At 43.7% G+C, this 17,106-nt stretch overlaps 1 protein-coding gene across 4 annotated transcripts in view; it reads left to right on the top strand.

The window, feature by feature from the left end:
* The first annotated feature begins 1,954 nt into the window (after nucleotides 1–1,954).
* The window catches only part of Cbl (Cbl proto-oncogene), an 83,476-nt gene continuing 68,324 nt past the window's right edge, over nucleotides 1,955–17,106 (top strand). For 2 of the 4 annotated variants that reach the window (XM_087563304.1, NM_001419955.1), the window contains 1 exon segment: nucleotides 1,955–2,254. In XM_087563304.1, coding sequence (XP_087419430.1) covers nucleotides 2,063–2,254 — 192 coding nt within the window. In that variant the 5' untranslated portion in view covers nucleotides 1,955–2,062. 4 annotated transcript variants of the gene reach the window in all.

Raw genomic sequence — 17,106 nt, 5'->3', positions numbered from 1 at the left:
ATCTATGTGTCATGGAGTAGGATACAACTGTAAATAAGACTGTGACTGCTAGTTTTATTACAGATGCAAGTGGGGAGGGTTTAAAAGTTTGGTTTGTCAGTGTGTGTTTCTGTCAGGCTACTCTTGGGAATCTTGTGGTGATAAGGATGAATCAGTGTCAGCAAGGAGGGTTTCAATAGTCCAGGGGAGCCACAAGGAAGGCCTGCAATTAGGGAGGGGCACAGGTCTTACAAAGTCTTGACGGTAATTTTAGAGTGCTGCCTAGATTTTTCTTTGGTAGATTCTTGTATTTTTTCCCCCTAGGTAGAAAATGATAGGCTGGGCACAGTGGTGCATGCCTATGCTCCCACACTCAGGAGGCAGAGGCAGGAGCATCTTTGTGAGTTTAAGGCCACCCTGGACAACCAGGACTACATAGAGACTGTCTCGAAACAACAACCTCAAACCCAACACCATCAACAAAACCAAAACAAACCGATAAAAGGGCAGTCTATTGACATGAAATGATAATAGAGGTTCAAAAATGTCTTAGGTGAAGATGATTTATGTGCAAACCAAAGCTGTGAGACTGAATAGTTCAGTAAGCTCAACAACCTGCCAGCCAAGGGTTTGGTAGCTGAACTAAAGGCACCAAAGGGCTTTGGAGCTAAAATAATAATAAAAAAAATTAGCAAACCAAGACAGGGTACTTTCTTCTTCTTCTTTGGAAAAGAAGTTCCTATTTTCAAAGTTCTTCTAATGAGGTCTGAAGATTAGGGAAGTGAAGGTGACTAGGAGCTGAATTTCTGTTCCCTGCGTGCAAGTGGCCAGCGTTCAAAGCTGTCTCACAGGCTCTGTGGGCGGGGCCTCATGTTGGCAGCGCCTTCCGCTGAGCAATAGAGTATCTTTAAAGTACATATTCCGTTCCCAGAAAAGGAATTACTCCTCAGAAAGAAAAAGATCAAAAGGAAGTTCCTTGTTTTAAAAAGGTTAAAAGGGGGGCTGGGGATTTAGCTGGGGCTGGGGATTTAGCTCAGTGGTAGAGCGCTTACCTAGGAAGCGCAAGGTCCTGGGTTCGGTCCCCAGCTCCGGAAAAAAAGAACAAAAAAAAAAAAAAAAAAAAAAAAAAGGTTAAAAGGTCTGGAAGAAGCTCTTGAGACACGAATGTCCCTAACCTTAAACCTTTCTGGGACTTAATCAGTCTGCAAAAGGCTGCAGCTTCTGAATTGCCAACCTTTGCGGGTTATAAATACCAAGATCTTTAATGCCTGCACTCGGGAGGTAGACGCATGTGAATCTCTGTGAGTTCAAAGCCACCCTGGTCTACATAGTAAGTTCCAGGGCAGCTTGGTGAAACAAGATGGTGGAGTAGGGATATAGCTCAAGGTGGGGTGCTTGTCTAGGAGGATATGTGAGGTCGTAGGTTCAATTCCAATCACCACAAAAATAAAAACACTAAGGGGTAGAAAAACGAACTTTGGCTTTCTCTATCTTCCCACAACATGAGGCAGAAAACTCGAAGCTCAACATTCACATTTAGAAGACTCCTTCCATCCCTACCTGTCTTAATGCGAGCACAGCCACGATTCACTCCCGGAGGCAACAAGCCCAGGCCATAAAGAACATGGACGGCAAGGCTTCTCTTTGGCTTGTGCGCAGGTTCTACCTTGGATCCCACCTCTTTCCTTCCATTCCTCGCTTCACCAGCAGAGGGCGCAGGCACTGAGTTTCCTTTGGGTTCCGCCCCGGGAGGCCACGCCCCATCCCAGAGGGTCGGGGCGGGAGCAGTGGGCGCGGAAACTTGGTGGAGGCTTTCCGGGAGCCGCAGGGCACGCGGGTGCTCGCGAGCTCGTGCGCGAGTTGGGGGGTCGCTGCGGCGTTCCGTGCTCGCCTGTCTCCGGCGCGCGCCCCCGCGCTGCGCCGACCGCGCTCGCGCCCGCGCAGGGGCGCGCCTCAGGGCGGGCGCCTCCCTCTCACTCCCTCGGCTGTGAGCGCCGGCGGTGGCTGCCGGAGAGGCCCCTCCTTCTCGCCCCGCTCCATTCCCTCGCTCGCGGCCGAGCGGGCTCCCGACCCTCCGCTGGCCATGGCCGGCAACGTGAAGAAGAGCTCGGGCGCCGGCGGCAGCGGCTCTGGGGGCTCCGGAGCGGGCGGCCTGATCGGGCTCATGAAGGACGCCTTCCAGCCGCACCACCACCACCACCACCACCTCAGCCCGCACCCTCCCTGCACGGTGGACAAGAAGATGGTGGAGAAGTGCTGGAAGCTCATGGACAAGGTGAGCGGCCTGCGGGCGCGCGCGGCGCCGGGTGGGCGTGGGCGGTGGGGAGAGAGGGAGAGCTGCGGTTGGCAGTTGGGAACGTTGAGGTGTGGGGGAGCCAGACAAAGATGGGGTGGGGGCTGGGGGAGGGCTGGTCACCGCGCCACCCGGGCGGAAGTGCGATGGGGGTGCGGAGCCTGGGGATGTGGGTCGCCGAGTGGGCCCGGGGAGGTGGGCCTGAGGGATGTGTGTTGGATCTGCCGGCTAGGGCTCCGGGTTGGACGAGGAGTCGCCCTGGGTGAGGGACTTGGGGTCAGGAGGCGGCCGGGCTGACTGCGGTCTGGGTGAGCTTATAGTTTTTTTCTCATTAAGATGTAGCACACAGATCAAAGAAAAGAGGTGGGTTTAAATGGGGGCAGGGAAGGAACTTCCCTTCACCGCTAAGGATGGCTTAAGTTTTTGTCTTGCAAAGTGTTGGATGTAATCCATTGCTGCTGCTGAGGTAGGCACTGGTTAAACCACAAGGTCTGGTTAGAACCATTATCTTTGGAAAGGTGGTGGACTGACTGAGCGTGCTGAATTACAGTCTGACTTCTATAGAACTTCCTCCTTGCACTTGGTGCTTTTCGCTGGGCTGTAGTGTTTGATTTTTGTAACGGACCTACCTGCTTATTATTCAGGACCCCTTTGATGGCCATTATAAAATCAGGTGCGGGGGTGGGGTTGCTTATGGTTAGCCCTTTAAGTCTGTCATTCAGGAGAATCTTACACTTCCTTATAGTTGTGCCCGTATAACGTAGTCCTGTACTTGGCCCCAGTACTTAAAAGTGAACACAAATCTCTCTTTTTTTTTTTTTTGTTTTGTTTTTTTTTTTTGGTTCTTTTTTTTGGAGCTGGGGACCGAACCCAGGGCCTTGCGCTTCCTAGGCAAGCGCTCTACCACTGAGCTAAATCCCCAACCCCAAACACAAATCTCTTAACATTTGTTGGAAGTCAATGCTCTATTTCCTTGACTCTTACCATAGTTATTAATTTTTCAACATTCCTACTGAAGATAAATGTGATTAGGAGGCCCTGGCATGTAAGGGAATGGTGTTATTTCCTCCGGGGTAAATATGGTTTTCTTTGGTTCCTCTCTGGCTGGGCCTAGGTTCCTCTTCTGTAAAGTTCTCTATGGGTTGTTTTGGACTAGAAGCAGCCAATAAAATTATTAGCACTTGGCCAGTGTAACTGCTGTATAAATGCTTAATAAGTCCTGTGTGAGAATTAACACTCTTGCACTGCATACCGGTGGTTTCAGAGCCACTTTTCCAGGGCTGATTTTTTTCCCCTTACATTAAGTAATTTGAATTATGGGAGCCTCCCTCCCTGGTCCCAATTGATATTGCAATTAATGGCATAAGTTTGCTGATTATATTGGTGTTGTGGAATTGACCTTACTGGAAATTATAAAACCACTATAAAATATGCTGATAAATCTTGTTTATTTTTCCTTTTTAAAAATTTTATTTTATTACTTTGGATATTTTGTGTGCATGTATGACTGTGCATCACATGTGTGCAGTGCCCTGGAATCCAAGGTGTTGGATCCCCTGGAACTGGAGTTAGGGATGGTTGTGAGCCACCATGTGGGTGCTGGAATTGAACCTGTGTCTTCTGCAAGAACAAGTGCTCTTAATCACTGCACAATCTTTCCAGGCCTCGTTTAAATAAGGCTGTCTGGAGATGCCAGGGAGTGAATCTTTGTTATTATTATTATTTTTTTTTCGGAGCTGGGGACCGAATCTTTGTTAGTTTTTGTTTGTTTGTTTACTTATTCACTTTACATCTGGAACACCACTGCCCTCCTCCCGGTCATCCCTCCCCCAATACCCCCTCCCCTTCTTCTCTGAGCGGGTGGTTGTCCCCCTAGGTATCCCCCGACTCTGGTACTTAGGCGCTATGGAACCTGGGGATGCTGCCTCTTGTGGACAGGCAGGACCCTGGGTGGAGTGATAGGGACACCAACCACCCACAAAACTTTCCACTCAACATTCATCCCTGTTTGTCTCTTGAGACAAGCTTTCACTAACTATATCTCAGGCCAGTCTGGAACTCACAGCAGTCCTCCGCCTCAGCCTGTCAAGTGCTGCCTAGGTCCATGTGTTGACATCTTTACAAAAATATTGAATGTCTTTACAATCTGTAGTTTATAGGTTTACATTTTGGGAGCTTAACTGTTGGGGACTCCTGGTAGAGAAAAATTAGTTTCATTTCTAGTTAGTTTCCCATATAGGATGTGTGAGTGGGTTCATTGTATTGAAATAACCCTAATTAGTGACTTCCGTAAACTAATGAGCTTTAAAACTGTTTCTGCTGGGCTGGAGAGATGACTCAGTGGTTAAGAGCACTGACTATTCTTCCAGAGGTCCTGAGTTCAATTCCTAGCAACCACATGGTGGCTCACAACCATCTGTAATGGGATCCGATCCCCTCTTCTGGTGTGTCTGAAGACAGCTACAGTGTTCTCATATAAATAAAATAAAATAAATTGAAAAAAAAAACTGTTTCTGACAATGAAAGATTATAGCTAGTCATTCTACCTGGCAGTCCAAATAAACCCTCCCTTACTTGATCTTATTTAATGCTCTTATCACTTGAGTATTAAGATTTGAGTTTTTCTAGGGATGGTCAGTCATTTATGTCTCAGAGTTTTGGTCGTTTCAAGGACAGCAGGCTTCTAGTTTTACCATTCTAGTCTAGGAAGGAAGGAAGGAAGGATGTTTTATTATTCTTTAGTGCTTGTCTCTGAAGATGCTTTCAGCAGTGTGCCCTCTAACACTTCACTAATTGTGCTGAAATGAAAGCTCAGGCTTTTCTCAACTCAGGCCTGCAGGTTTGTACCACTTCAGACTTCCAGATTTTCTCAACGCTTCCTTCCGGATTGTTACTTAATACCTAGTACTTGCTGAGTTGCACTGTCTCCTTTGCCCTTGGAGTTTGGGGGTTTCTTTTTACTTTATTTTTTAAGGTCTTTAAAAAAATAATATATATTATTCTGTGTGTATGTGTGTGGATTTTGTATGCATGGGATAGCCCTTGTGTGGCCATCAAAGGACAACTTGTGGCAGTCGGTTCATAATTTTCATCAAGTGAGTCCCAACATACTGTTTCCACTTACTGCCCCAATCCCAGTCTTCTTTAGCATGTTTCCCCTGTGTGTATTATGTATATGCATCTCATGTATGCCTCCTGTCTGTGAGGCCAGAAGGAGTCTGATTCTCCTGGAACTGGAGTGACAGACTGCTGTGAACTTCCCCATGCAGGTTCTGGGAACTGAACTCAGGTCTTCTGCTAAGAGCAGCCATTGCTCTTAACTGCCAAGCTATCTCTCCAGCTGCACAGTGCATCTGTCTGATGTGTGGAATTCTTTAGTGATTCCTGAGTCATCACTTCATCCCTGTTTAGTTCTTGAGAAGGTTAGGTGTGTGTTTTTCCAGCCTGCTGCTCACCAAGCTATCCCTGGGGCCTGCTGGTGTGCTTGCTTCCCCCGGTTTTGGATGTCTGCAGCTGATCTAAGCTGTGGGTGTTGCTCAACATAGGCCCCGCTTGTTCAGCCATGTGAGACTTCAACTTGTTGGGGGAAAATGCTTGTGTTAGAGCACCCCTTAAATAAAAATAGATACGAGCAGTTGTTTTCTTTTTTCTTTTTTTGGTTGTCAGCCGTCCCTTGTTTTATCATGCTATTGTAGTAAGCGCTGCAGAATTAGTTCTGTGTATAGAAATTGGCTAGTACTTCAGTCTAGGCAGAGAAGAGAGGATGGGAAGAAGTTTCAAATGGCTTTAACCTGTACATTTTAAATCGCCAAGATATTTAATTTAGAGAGATGTAAAATACCATTGTAAAGTATAGCTGGGGTTGGCGGACACTTCCGGTAAAGGGAGAGAGTAAATATTTTGGTATTGCTGGTTAGCATGCTTAATCCCATATCATTTGTTGTTGTTTTGAGGTTTTAAAACTTAAAAACTATTCTTAGCTTGAAGATTTTGTGGAGAATATGCAGTCTTGCAGGCCATAATTTTCTGCCTGTGAACTGGTAGGATTTAGCTAGCACTGTAGCACAGGCTGCCGTAGAACCAGCCTGGCCTTGCTTGAACTAAAAGCAGTCCTCCCACATTGCAGACAGGCATCACCATACATACATAGCTTTCATTTTTTGAGATTAAAAGAAGTATTTTCAAAAGAGGATGATTTGGGGGCAGTGAGACGGCTTATCAGGTAAAGATCCTTGCAGAGTTAGTCTGAAGACCTTAGTTTAAGCCTCAGGATGAACAAAGTGGAAGGAGACCCAAGTCCTGCATGTTGTCCTCTGAGCATGGCATACACATGGGCACACGTGTGCACACTAAATAATAAAAGTGAAGAAAAAGTGATTTCCTTTCTTGTTTTGTTTTGTTTTCAGAGCTGAGGACCGAACCCAGGGCCTTGTGCTTGCTAGGCAAGCGCTCTACCACTGAGCTAAATCCTCAACCCCAGTGATTTCCTTTCTTTACGTCATCTTTCCTCAGCTCTACCTGCTCCCCAATCCCAAAAGATCGTTGGGTAAATTAGTATATTTTGGAAGTAAAATGTCTTCAGTATTTTCATTGGACCTATGGCCCTTCCTTCCTCCTCTCTCCCTTAGCTCCTTCCATTTGATTTGCCTGCTAGGTTCCAGGCAGGTGCAAGGCTCACATGCCCCAGGAGCTTGGGACTGATAAGTGACTCCTGAAGTGGTTTTGTCTCGAGTGACCTGGGATCTTGTCTTTGGTTTAAACACAAGACATATTTGTTCTTAACGTCTGAGGTTTGGGTATCCCTGCTATTTTCTTTTTTAGATGAGGTCTCACTGACCTGGACTCACATAAATCTGCCTGTGTCTGTTTGCCTAATGTTTGAAATAAATGCATACCACCACACCTGGCCTTTTGTTGTTTTTCCCACCATGGGTATTTTTGTTTGTATACTAGATTGGCCTCCAATTTTGTGTGATTCCCCTGCCTTAGTCTCCTGATGGCCAGGATTGTAGCCATACATAGGCCATCATGCCAGGCAATCTCTGAAGCTTGTAAACTCCACAAGGAAAGCAGCTATAAGCCATGTAAGCTAATTGTCTGTTGTTACACTGTTCAGTCAGGGGATCCTCACAGTAGTAGGTACTGTATAGGTTTTTGCTAAATTAAGTTACTTGTATGACCCAAAAGAAAGCTGAAAGCAAAAGGCCTGTGGGTGGGAATTCATTAGTCAGCAGATTTACTTATTTTGTTTTATTGTGGAAGAATTTATTTTAGCCACAATAAGTTTATTTCTTGCCATAACTCTTTATTGGTATCATCTTTGTTTTATAGGTGAAGGTAGTTAGGGTGAGAGGTTAAATAATCTCCTGACTTGGAATCCAGGGTTAACCTACTTCCTAAGGCTTCATAAGTTCTTCTGTTCACTTCCTTCTCAGATATACAACAAATTCTCAATCGCAGAAGCCATTTACAGTGGTGCTAAAATGGATATTTGTCCCTCACAGCCCACATAGATGATGCTGGTCTCACAAGATGGTCAGAGCACTTATTTAATTTCCTAGGACAACATACCGCTGCCATATTGGTGCTGAGACAAACCCCTCTGTAAGAGGCCAGTCACATGGCGTTATGACACATGCAATCACTACATTGCATGGTACTTAGTAGTGATGACAAATGACTGTTGCTGGTTTATGTATCACATTTACTCGACTATACTATTTCAGTATCTGTGTTCCTTCTAGTGAAAGTTAACACTGTGTGACCTGTTAGGCTGGAAGCAGCCCTGTAGATGCCGTATTTACAGAGCTCTTACTTAATCAAGAGCGAGCCTCATGACTAGCTATGTCGTATAGGCTTGTGTAGGTACATGCTAATGTTCAAACAGCAAAATAAGCTAAAGACGCATTTCTAGGAGAATCATGATTGTGTTTAGAGAGAGACCAGTTCTCAATCTGGCTCTCATTTGTTCAGTGTGAAGCTGTATTCTCTCAGTTGGTATTAAGGTAATGTTTAACTAGTACTATTCAATAAAATAAGTGTTAGCTACTTCTCTACAAGACAGCCTCATCATATAGCGTTAGCTGGAACGGAACTCTGGAACTCACTGTTGTTCAGGCTGGCCTTGAACTTACAGTCCTCTTACCTGAGCCTCCCAAGTGCTGGCATTGCAGACATGTGCTGCTATGCCTAGCTTCTGGTAGCTATTTTTAAGTTAGAGGTAGTGGTTCTTCAAATTATGTGTATTGGTTACTTTGTGTGGTGAACATGGATGAGTGTACACGTTATTTTCCCATTATACTTAATTAGTGTTGGCATTTGCCATTCCCAGGCTAAGGAGAAGAGATGAGACAGGGACTCCATGCTGCCATGCTGCATGAAATCCAAGTGATCTTTTGCCTCAAACCACTTCCTGCCCCTCACCCCTCTCCCGGTACTAGGATCGTAGGTGTATACAACCCACCTTTTTACCATTTGACTTTGATTTTTTCTCAAGACGGGGTTTCTCTATGTAATGCTGGCTGTCCTAGAACTTGATTTCTATACCAGGCTGGCCTTAAACTCAGAGCTTACTGCCTCTGCCCTCCCGAGTTCTGGGAGAAAAGGTGTGCGCCACCATTCTCAGCATATCACTTGTACCTTTATTTTTTTTTACTTTTTTTTTTGGTTGTTGTTGTTTTGTTTTTGAGAGAGGCTTACATTTTGTAGCTCAGCTTAGCCTTGAACCTTCTGATCCTCATGTCTTTGTCTTTCAAGTGCTGGGGTTTTAGGTGTTTGCCACCATGCCTGGAAAATGTGCTCTTTTCTGTATTGTTTAGGACTCCCCCAGAGGATATAAACGTCTTCATTAACTCCATTATGTGTGAGATTTGAGGCAATTAAATATTGCGTGACCGGTGTTTAAGTTTGAAAGGCTAGAAGTGGGATTAAGGGACTGCGGAGATGGTTCAGTGATTAAGAGCACTGGCTGCTCGGCCACAGGACAGGGCTTGATTGCACACATGTCTTTAACTCCACTTTCATGGGGTCTGATGTCCTTTTCTGGCCACCATGGCACCAAGCATACACTCTGCACACAGGTAATCATGCAGGCAAAACATTTGTACACACAAGATAAAAAATATTTTAAAGTAGGATTAAATCAAGGCTAAACTTTTTGATGGCTGTTACTGTAGAAAAATTTGCTTTTAGTATGTGGTTAACTGGTAGTGTACATACAATAAACTGATAAATCATGATCACATTGGTCCCTGAGTCTTGCCCCTTAGGACTCATGTTGTATTCAAACATAAACTGTGAAAAAATTATTTCCTTAATGATTAACCTGGAACATTCAAAGAAAAGCAGGTTGAGTTTTAGTTTGAAAACAGAGCCTAAATTTTAATCACAGTTTCTAAAGAAGTTGTTAATTCTCATGTCCATTAGGTTTGTTAGGAGGGGGATTGTAACAAGCAAGTCATTGTGAAGTGTTTTCCTGATTAGCACATTTTGTGCTGGAAGGAAATAGGTGGGAGTAGTCAGCTAGGAGCACTGGAAGGCAGCCTCAAGCTGTCCCCCACAATGTTCCTGTCCACAGCAGCTTCCAAAGGGGGAAAGGGTTCTAATGACATTTGTATCATGTCCCCCGGGATGCAGGCCCTGCTGAGAGCAGTGGTGGCACTACATATACATAGCCATCAGAATGCACAGTGACGGGCTCAGGGGCAGTGTGCTCACACTCAGCATGCTCCAAAGTCTTGGGGTCCACCAGGATGGGGTGGAGGTGTGGGGACAGGATGTGATAGCACTGGTGACACAGGGACTCAGTAGTGACTCTCAGTCTTTTTTCCCTATATCTTTTGGAATGACTGGTGGGTAAGTGTTTAGAGGAGTCTGATGACAGGGGACCTTAACTTACTGCTGACTTGCTCCTTTCCCTCCAGCTTTGGTCTGTGTGGAAGGCAACTTTATACAAGGCTAATTCTCTGCTGCTGTACTGAATAGGATGGGGTCCGCATTTTTGTAAATTTTTTGTTTTTGTTTTGTTTTAGGGATAGGACCTTGCTATGTAGCCCAGGCTGGCCTCACACTTTGAGTAGTCCTCCTGTTTAGCTTCTCAAATGTTAGGGTTATAGGCACCCAGGTGCCATTCTCAGAACTCCTTTCTTCTTTAGATCTGTTTTGAACAGCTGTATGGATCTGTAGCACTTTTTTGAAAAAAAGAAAAATACAGCTGATGAATCATAAAATGTATAGAGCAAAATGTAGAAGTCCTCATTACTCCAAATGAATACCCTCTCTAGAAGTATCTAGAGTTCGTTCCTCCATCCCCATATCCTGTTTCCCAAGTGATTCTAAGAAATTTGATGGAGAACATCATCTTTGAGACATTTATTGCATTGTTGACTTGTAAACTGTAACATTTTTAGCATTTGGTTCCTTTTACTTTTCTCCCCTCGGTACTGGTGGTGAAACCCGGCACCCTGAGAATACTGTATATAAATCCTGTCTAGCTGAGTATTTACTCCAGACTTAACAGTGACACCATGGAGGATCAGTAATTAGTCATTCTTTTTATCTTGAAGTGGTTTATAATGTCACATCTTTTTATAACTCAGGAATCTCAAAATACTATGTCTAATAGCTTAATGTACTAACATTTTTTTACATGTCTCAGTTTGTATCTGCATATGCATGTGCTTGTGTGCTTTGAGGCCAGAGGCCAGCCTAGGGGTCATTCATTCCTCAGATATTTTCCACCATGAAGGCTAGGCTAGCGATCTTAACACAATCCCAGGTAGCCCCAGGTACTTGCCTATTTCTGCGTCCCCAGTGCTGGGATTACACCTGTTTTTGTTGTGGGTTGATGTTTTTAATGTGGATTTTGGTGGGTTGAATTAGGTCTTCATGCTTGCAAGATAAGCACTGTACCAATTATGCTCTTTCTCCAACTCCTCTTCTTTTCAAGTGGCTCTCAAACTAGTGGACTGGTGAACTGTGATCCTCAAAGTTTAAACAGGCGTTTAGAGGGCTTTTTAAATGGGAGAATCTGGTGGGTCTGGGGTGGGTCCTGGGAGGGGGTTGTTAAATGGGAGAATCTGGTAGGTCTGGGGTGGGGCCTGGGATTCTGCATTCCTGACCCTCATCCAGAAAATAGTCTAGCTGGTCTAAGGATCACACTTGATATAGCAAGACTATACCACGATTGCTTTTATTTAGAAAAGCTTGAATTTTTTTTTCTTGTTAAAGACATGGCAGTATGGTATCTTAAATTATGAAAGCAATACATACTTAAAATATACTTTTTCTTTTGTAAACAAACAGTGAGGCTTTTTCTGTGTAGCCCTGGCTGTCCTGAAACTCTTTGTAGACCAGGCTGACCTCAAACTCACAGAAATCTGCCTGCCTCTGCCTCTGCCTCTGCCTCCCAAGTGATGGGATTAAAGGTGTGCACCACCACGCCTGACAGAAATGGTGGAATTTTTATAGAATTTTTTTCTTTTACATTTCTGAGATTTTTTTCCATGTTTCCATGTCCCTAAAAAAAAAAAAAGCTTTCAAAGGACTGTATAAAATTTTATGATATGGGTAAGTTTGTTTAGTCTGATTCCTGAGTGGTGGGATTAAAGGTGTGTGCTACCACATCTGGCTGTTTTTAGGCTTTAATATTGCTTTGTCTTGACATAGGGTTTCACATTTAGAGATAGCCTTAAAATACTGACTCTTGATTCTACTTCCTAGGTACTGGGGTTAGAAGTGTAAGCTACCACTTCTGGCCTAGTTTCTAAGGTTTTTTTTTTTCTTTTTAACTTTATGTGTTTGTGTGTCAGTATGAATGCATGCTTGTGTATGTTATATGTTCACACACACACACACACACACACACACACACACACACACACACACCCTCTCCTTTAATCCCAGGAAGCAGAGGCAAGCAGATCTCTGGGAGTTCAGAGCCAGTCTGGTGTACATAGTGAATACTAGGACAGTCAGTGCTATGTAGAGAGACTCTGTGTCTAAAAAGGGAAAAAAGAAACAAGTGGGGGCTGGAGCTCAGGGCTTAAGCTCACTGGCTGTTCTTCCAGAGAGCCTGGGTTCAATTTCCAGTACACACCCACATGGTAGCTCACAACTATCTGTAATTCCTGTTTCAGGGGATCTGCCATCCTTACACAGACATACATGCAGTCAAAAGATATATATATACATACACACACACATATATATACATATATAATAAAAACAAAACAAATTATTAAAGTATATACATACACACATATTTCTATATGTACACGTGTGTTGACACCTCTTTATAGTCACAGTTTTATCAAATGGAAACTCATGCCCAAGTGCTGGAGTGTTAAGATAGTTCAGTACTAACATCTAACACTCCGTGATATCTTTAAGTATAGAAAGTGCTCTGGTCCTCTCTTAGAGATCTTGAGCCAGACCACTGCGTAATTCCGTAATTCCAGAGGAGACGAGGATTGGGAATGGAACTGCTTTAATGCCGTGATCTGTAGTTGCGTTGGGACGCCATCCAAAAGCTTTGCTAATGTTGCTTAATCTCTCCTTCATGTTAGTATTTGGCTTGAATGTTACACTGATAGATTCTGCATAGTTATGTTTTTCTCTTTTAAAAAACGTAGCCATAAAGTAAGTTTGAGCTTCGGGGCATGTCGTTTTGTATTTTTCCAGTGATGTGATAAGTGAAGTGAGCTTTAAGTGGTGCTGTATGTGACATGCTGCTGGGCAGCACTGGATGAGAACGTGGAGCTCTGACTCAAGAGCCTGAACAGAGTGTTGATAAACCAACATTGGAGGAGAGTAGTCAGGAGAAAGGCTTTTTCCTTTGGCCCCTAAATATTTACCACTAGTAGGTTTTTATGAAAAGTATAGGTTGCAGATTTCTTTTATTTTTTCCCTCCCTCCCTCCTTCTTTCCCTCCCTCCCTCCCTCCTTCTTTCCTTCCTTCCTTCTTTCCTTCCTTCCTTCCTTCCTTCCTTCCTTCCTTCCTTCCTTCCTTCCTTCCTTCCTTCCAAGCTTCCCTGTGTCCGTACACTTGTCAAGCTGTTGGACCTCTGGTTCTGAGAGGGTAGGGTTGGGATTTTGGGAGGTGCATACCCACTGTACCCCATTCTACCTCCTAGTGCTGGGGTTACAAGTTGGGCTCCATCATGCCAAACTTGAACTTTCTATCACTTGAAGTTTCTGTGGATTCTAGTTTATTTTGTAAAAAACACTTATTTTTACTTACATGGATATATGTATGTATGTGAGTGCAGGTGACTCTGAGAGCCAGAGACATGGGATTCCCTGCAGTTGAAGTTACAGGTAGTGGTGTGCTGGGAATTGAACTCCTGTCCTCTACCAGAACAGCAAGTGCTCTTTACCACAGAGCCATCTCCCTAGCCCCCCCTTTTTTATTTATTTTTTATTTTTTTATTTTTATTGAAACAGAGTTTCTTATGGTTAAGGTAGCCTTGAAATCTTGGTCTTTCAGCCTTTACCTTCCCAAGTGCAGGGATTACAGCCCAAGCCTGGCTAGCATAGTTTAAGAGACTTTAGAAATTGACCTAATGCTTACATTTACAGACAAAAACTGAAGTTCAGAAAGACGAGTGTCTGCCCATGTTAATGTATATGTACTTACTGTCTAAAGCCACCAGACTAGACTGCAGACCCTGGTACTCTGACCTTTCCTCCTGTGCCTCCTGTGCTTGTGAGCAGGATTAATCGTTTCAAAACTCTAGTGAAGTTTTACATTCCGTACTGTGTATAGCTCCACTTAGGAAACATTTGGTTTTGTAGTATAGCAATTTGTTCCTTTATAAAGAGTGCGCGCGCATGTGTTTGTGGGTGCATGCGGAGGTCAGGACAGCTGTTGGGAGTTGGGCTTGGCTGTCCTCCCTGTTGAGGCAGTCTCCTTTCTCCTGTGGTGTGAACACTAGGCCAGCTGGCCCAGGAGCCTGGGGCAGTTCTCCTCTCTATCTCCCATTTTGCTGTTAAAAACACTAGGTAGGATTACAGTGTGCTGCACTGGATTTAGCTTTTCAGGTGGGCTCCAGGAATGGAACTTGGATTGTCACACCTGTGTGACTTGTAGTTTTATCTGTTGAGCCATCTCTTTGGCCCTGAAAGTTTTTTGTTCCTTTTAAGGAAAAACTTGTAAATGAAAAATATCTCATTGGGAATTGAGGAAGTGGTTCAGTGGTGAAGTGCTTTGCTCACAAATATGAGAAGCAGAATCTGAGCTCAGTACCTATGGAAGGAGCCAGGTACTGTGGCGCTTGTAATTCCAGTGCTGGGGTGGAAAGACAGGAGGATCTCTGAAACTCTTTGCCAGTCAGCCTAGCCTACTTGTTGAGTGAGACCCAAACCTGTACGAGACTCTGTCTCAGAAGGATGACATCTAATGCTGTCTTGGCCTCACACGTATATGTACACACATAATGCATACATTTAAAAAATGCTGTTGTGGGCAGGCTGAACTTTATGGAGCAAAAGACATTTATTTAAAAAATTATTTTGTGTAAGTATTGTGACACATTTCAGAATTTTTTTTTTCTTTTTCTCTTTTCTTTTTTTCGGAGCTGGCAGAATATTTTTTGAGTGCTACATGTTTGTTTTGAGAACCAGAGACAAGTCAAGAAGACAGGTAAAATCTGTTGCCCTTAGAAAACAGGCTTAGATATACCTTTTCTGCCTAGTTGTAAATGCAAAATCCTGACTGGTGGAGAAACTCTGTAATTTAGAACAAAAGTAGGCACTGTTTTCTGTGGTTTCTCCTTTTCTAAAAATGCAGTGACTTTTAAAAAGTTACTAGTTGTGTGTGTGTGCACAGGTGTGCACCTGTGTGTGCATACATGTCCCGTGGTACACATGTAGGGGTCAGGTGGCAGCTTCTCTTTTACCATGTGGGTTCCAAGATTGTCTGTCAGGTTGCAGCAAGCAAGTTTCTTTTCCCTCTGAGCCATCTTGCTGCCCCCCAGATGTAGCAGTTTTTAAGTATGGTTTTACTTCCCTTCATTGTGATCATAGCGGTGTCCAGTGTTTTTGTCTATTGACTGTTGAGCCTCGGCAGAAGCAAGGGAGAAGTGAAGCCAGTGAGAAGCTATCATGAGTGGAGCATGTGGAGGCTGTACAAGGACATGGTTGGTTTTCCAGAGCTAAGAACGAATTGTTGACATTGTTCTGAGGGACTCTAAATATATAGCTAGAAATTATAGAAGACAGCCACTTTGAAGGATATATAAAATAAAATTCGCCAAATAGAGGGTAAGACCAAGCAGATTTTTCTATCCTTTAGGGCGTTTTGTTTGTTTGTTTGGTTTTAAAGAGACAGTGTCAGGGGTTGGGGATTTAGCTCAGCGGTAGAGCACTTGCCTAGCAAGCACAAGGCCCTGGGTTCAGTCCCCAGCTCCGAAAAAAAGAAAAAAGAAAAAAAAAAAAAAAAGAGACAGTGTCTTGCTATATTCTTGGCTCACTTGGTACTCACTGTGAACCCCAATTGGCTTCAAATGCATCAGAATTCTTGCCTCAGCCTCCCAGGTTCTGGGTTTACAGGAGTATGCACTACCACCTAGTGCTTTTAGGAAAATCACATTCTTTTTCTTTCTGAAATATTTTGATGAATGATTATTGTGTTTTTGAGGCAGGGTCTCTCTGTGTAGTTCTGACTGTCCTGGAACTTGCTCTGTAGATCTGGCTAGCCTTAAACTCAGAGATCTTCCTGCCTCTGTCTGCTGTGACTTTAAGTGTGGGCCTTCAGAGCTCAGTGCATGATTTTTAAAGATCAGCGTTTGTGCCTAGGGGGTTGGTTAACTGGCTTCAAGTGAACAGTTCTCTAAACCACACAGGCTTTGATGTGTGCTAGCTGCTCACTCGGGTTATTCACAGGGCCTTTTTGGAATCCCTTTAAAAGGCTGCAGATGCTTAGACCGTTTTCCTTCCGTAGGGAGTACATTGGCAACAGGAAGGCACCTACCTCAGTGTTTTCTTTATGATCAGTGCTAATGTTCCGTAGTGGAGGACTTGGAGTTTAGTGCGATTCTGATTTCCCTGCTGATGCAGTGATTCATCTCAAAAACATTTTGGAAAAAGCAGATGTTTAACCTTCAAACCTTTTTATAAGGTCCTATTTTAACAAAGTACAAATAACATTTGTGGGAAGTGCATTGTGGGGCTGGAGAGATGGCTCATTGGTTAAAAAACTTGCTGTTTTTGCAGAGCACTTTGGTTTGGTTCCCAGCACCCACATGGTGGCTCACAACAGTAACTCCAGAGTCATGCTTCCAATGCCCTTTTCTAGCCTCCCTAGGCAATGGGTGTGTGTGTACATGTCCATTCATGCAGACAAAGCACTCACCTATGAAAGATCCTTTGTTTTTTAAAGTGCATTATACAAGCTTAAATATGCACATTGAGTGTTTTGAAAGCCAAGTATGATGGCTTAGTCTTATAAATCCCTATCTGAGGTAGGAGAATTGCTACAAGTTTGAGGCCAATGTAGGCTACCGAGTGAGACTAATTCAAAACAAAACAACAAAATGCAAAGAATTTTATAGACTTTTGTGCTGAGGTATAAAACCATCTGTTTTTAGCTCATTGTCAGTAAATACATTGTATATTGTAGGCTGGGCATTCTGTGTAATGCCAGAGAAATTTTAGTTTAATTAAAAAAATTTTTTTAATCATTAAGGAACATGTATCTTCCCACCAATCCTAAAGATAGTAGATATATACTATTATTTTAACTTCAACTCTAATAAGAAATATGCTAATAAATACTTTTTTGAAAGAGTGAGTGTGTGTGTGTGTGTGTGTGTGTGTGTGTGTGTGTGTGTGTGTGT

Source organism: Rattus norvegicus, chromosome 8 (genome assembly GCF_021556685.1).
Source record: "Rattus norvegicus strain SHRSP/BbbUtx chromosome 8, alternate assembly SHRSP_T2T, whole genome shotgun sequence".
Classification (NCBI taxonomy): Eukaryota; Metazoa; Chordata; class Mammalia; order Rodentia; family Muridae; genus Rattus; species Rattus norvegicus.
Note: the sequence above shows the minus strand (reverse complement) of the source record. Positions and strands in the feature narration are given on the sequence as shown.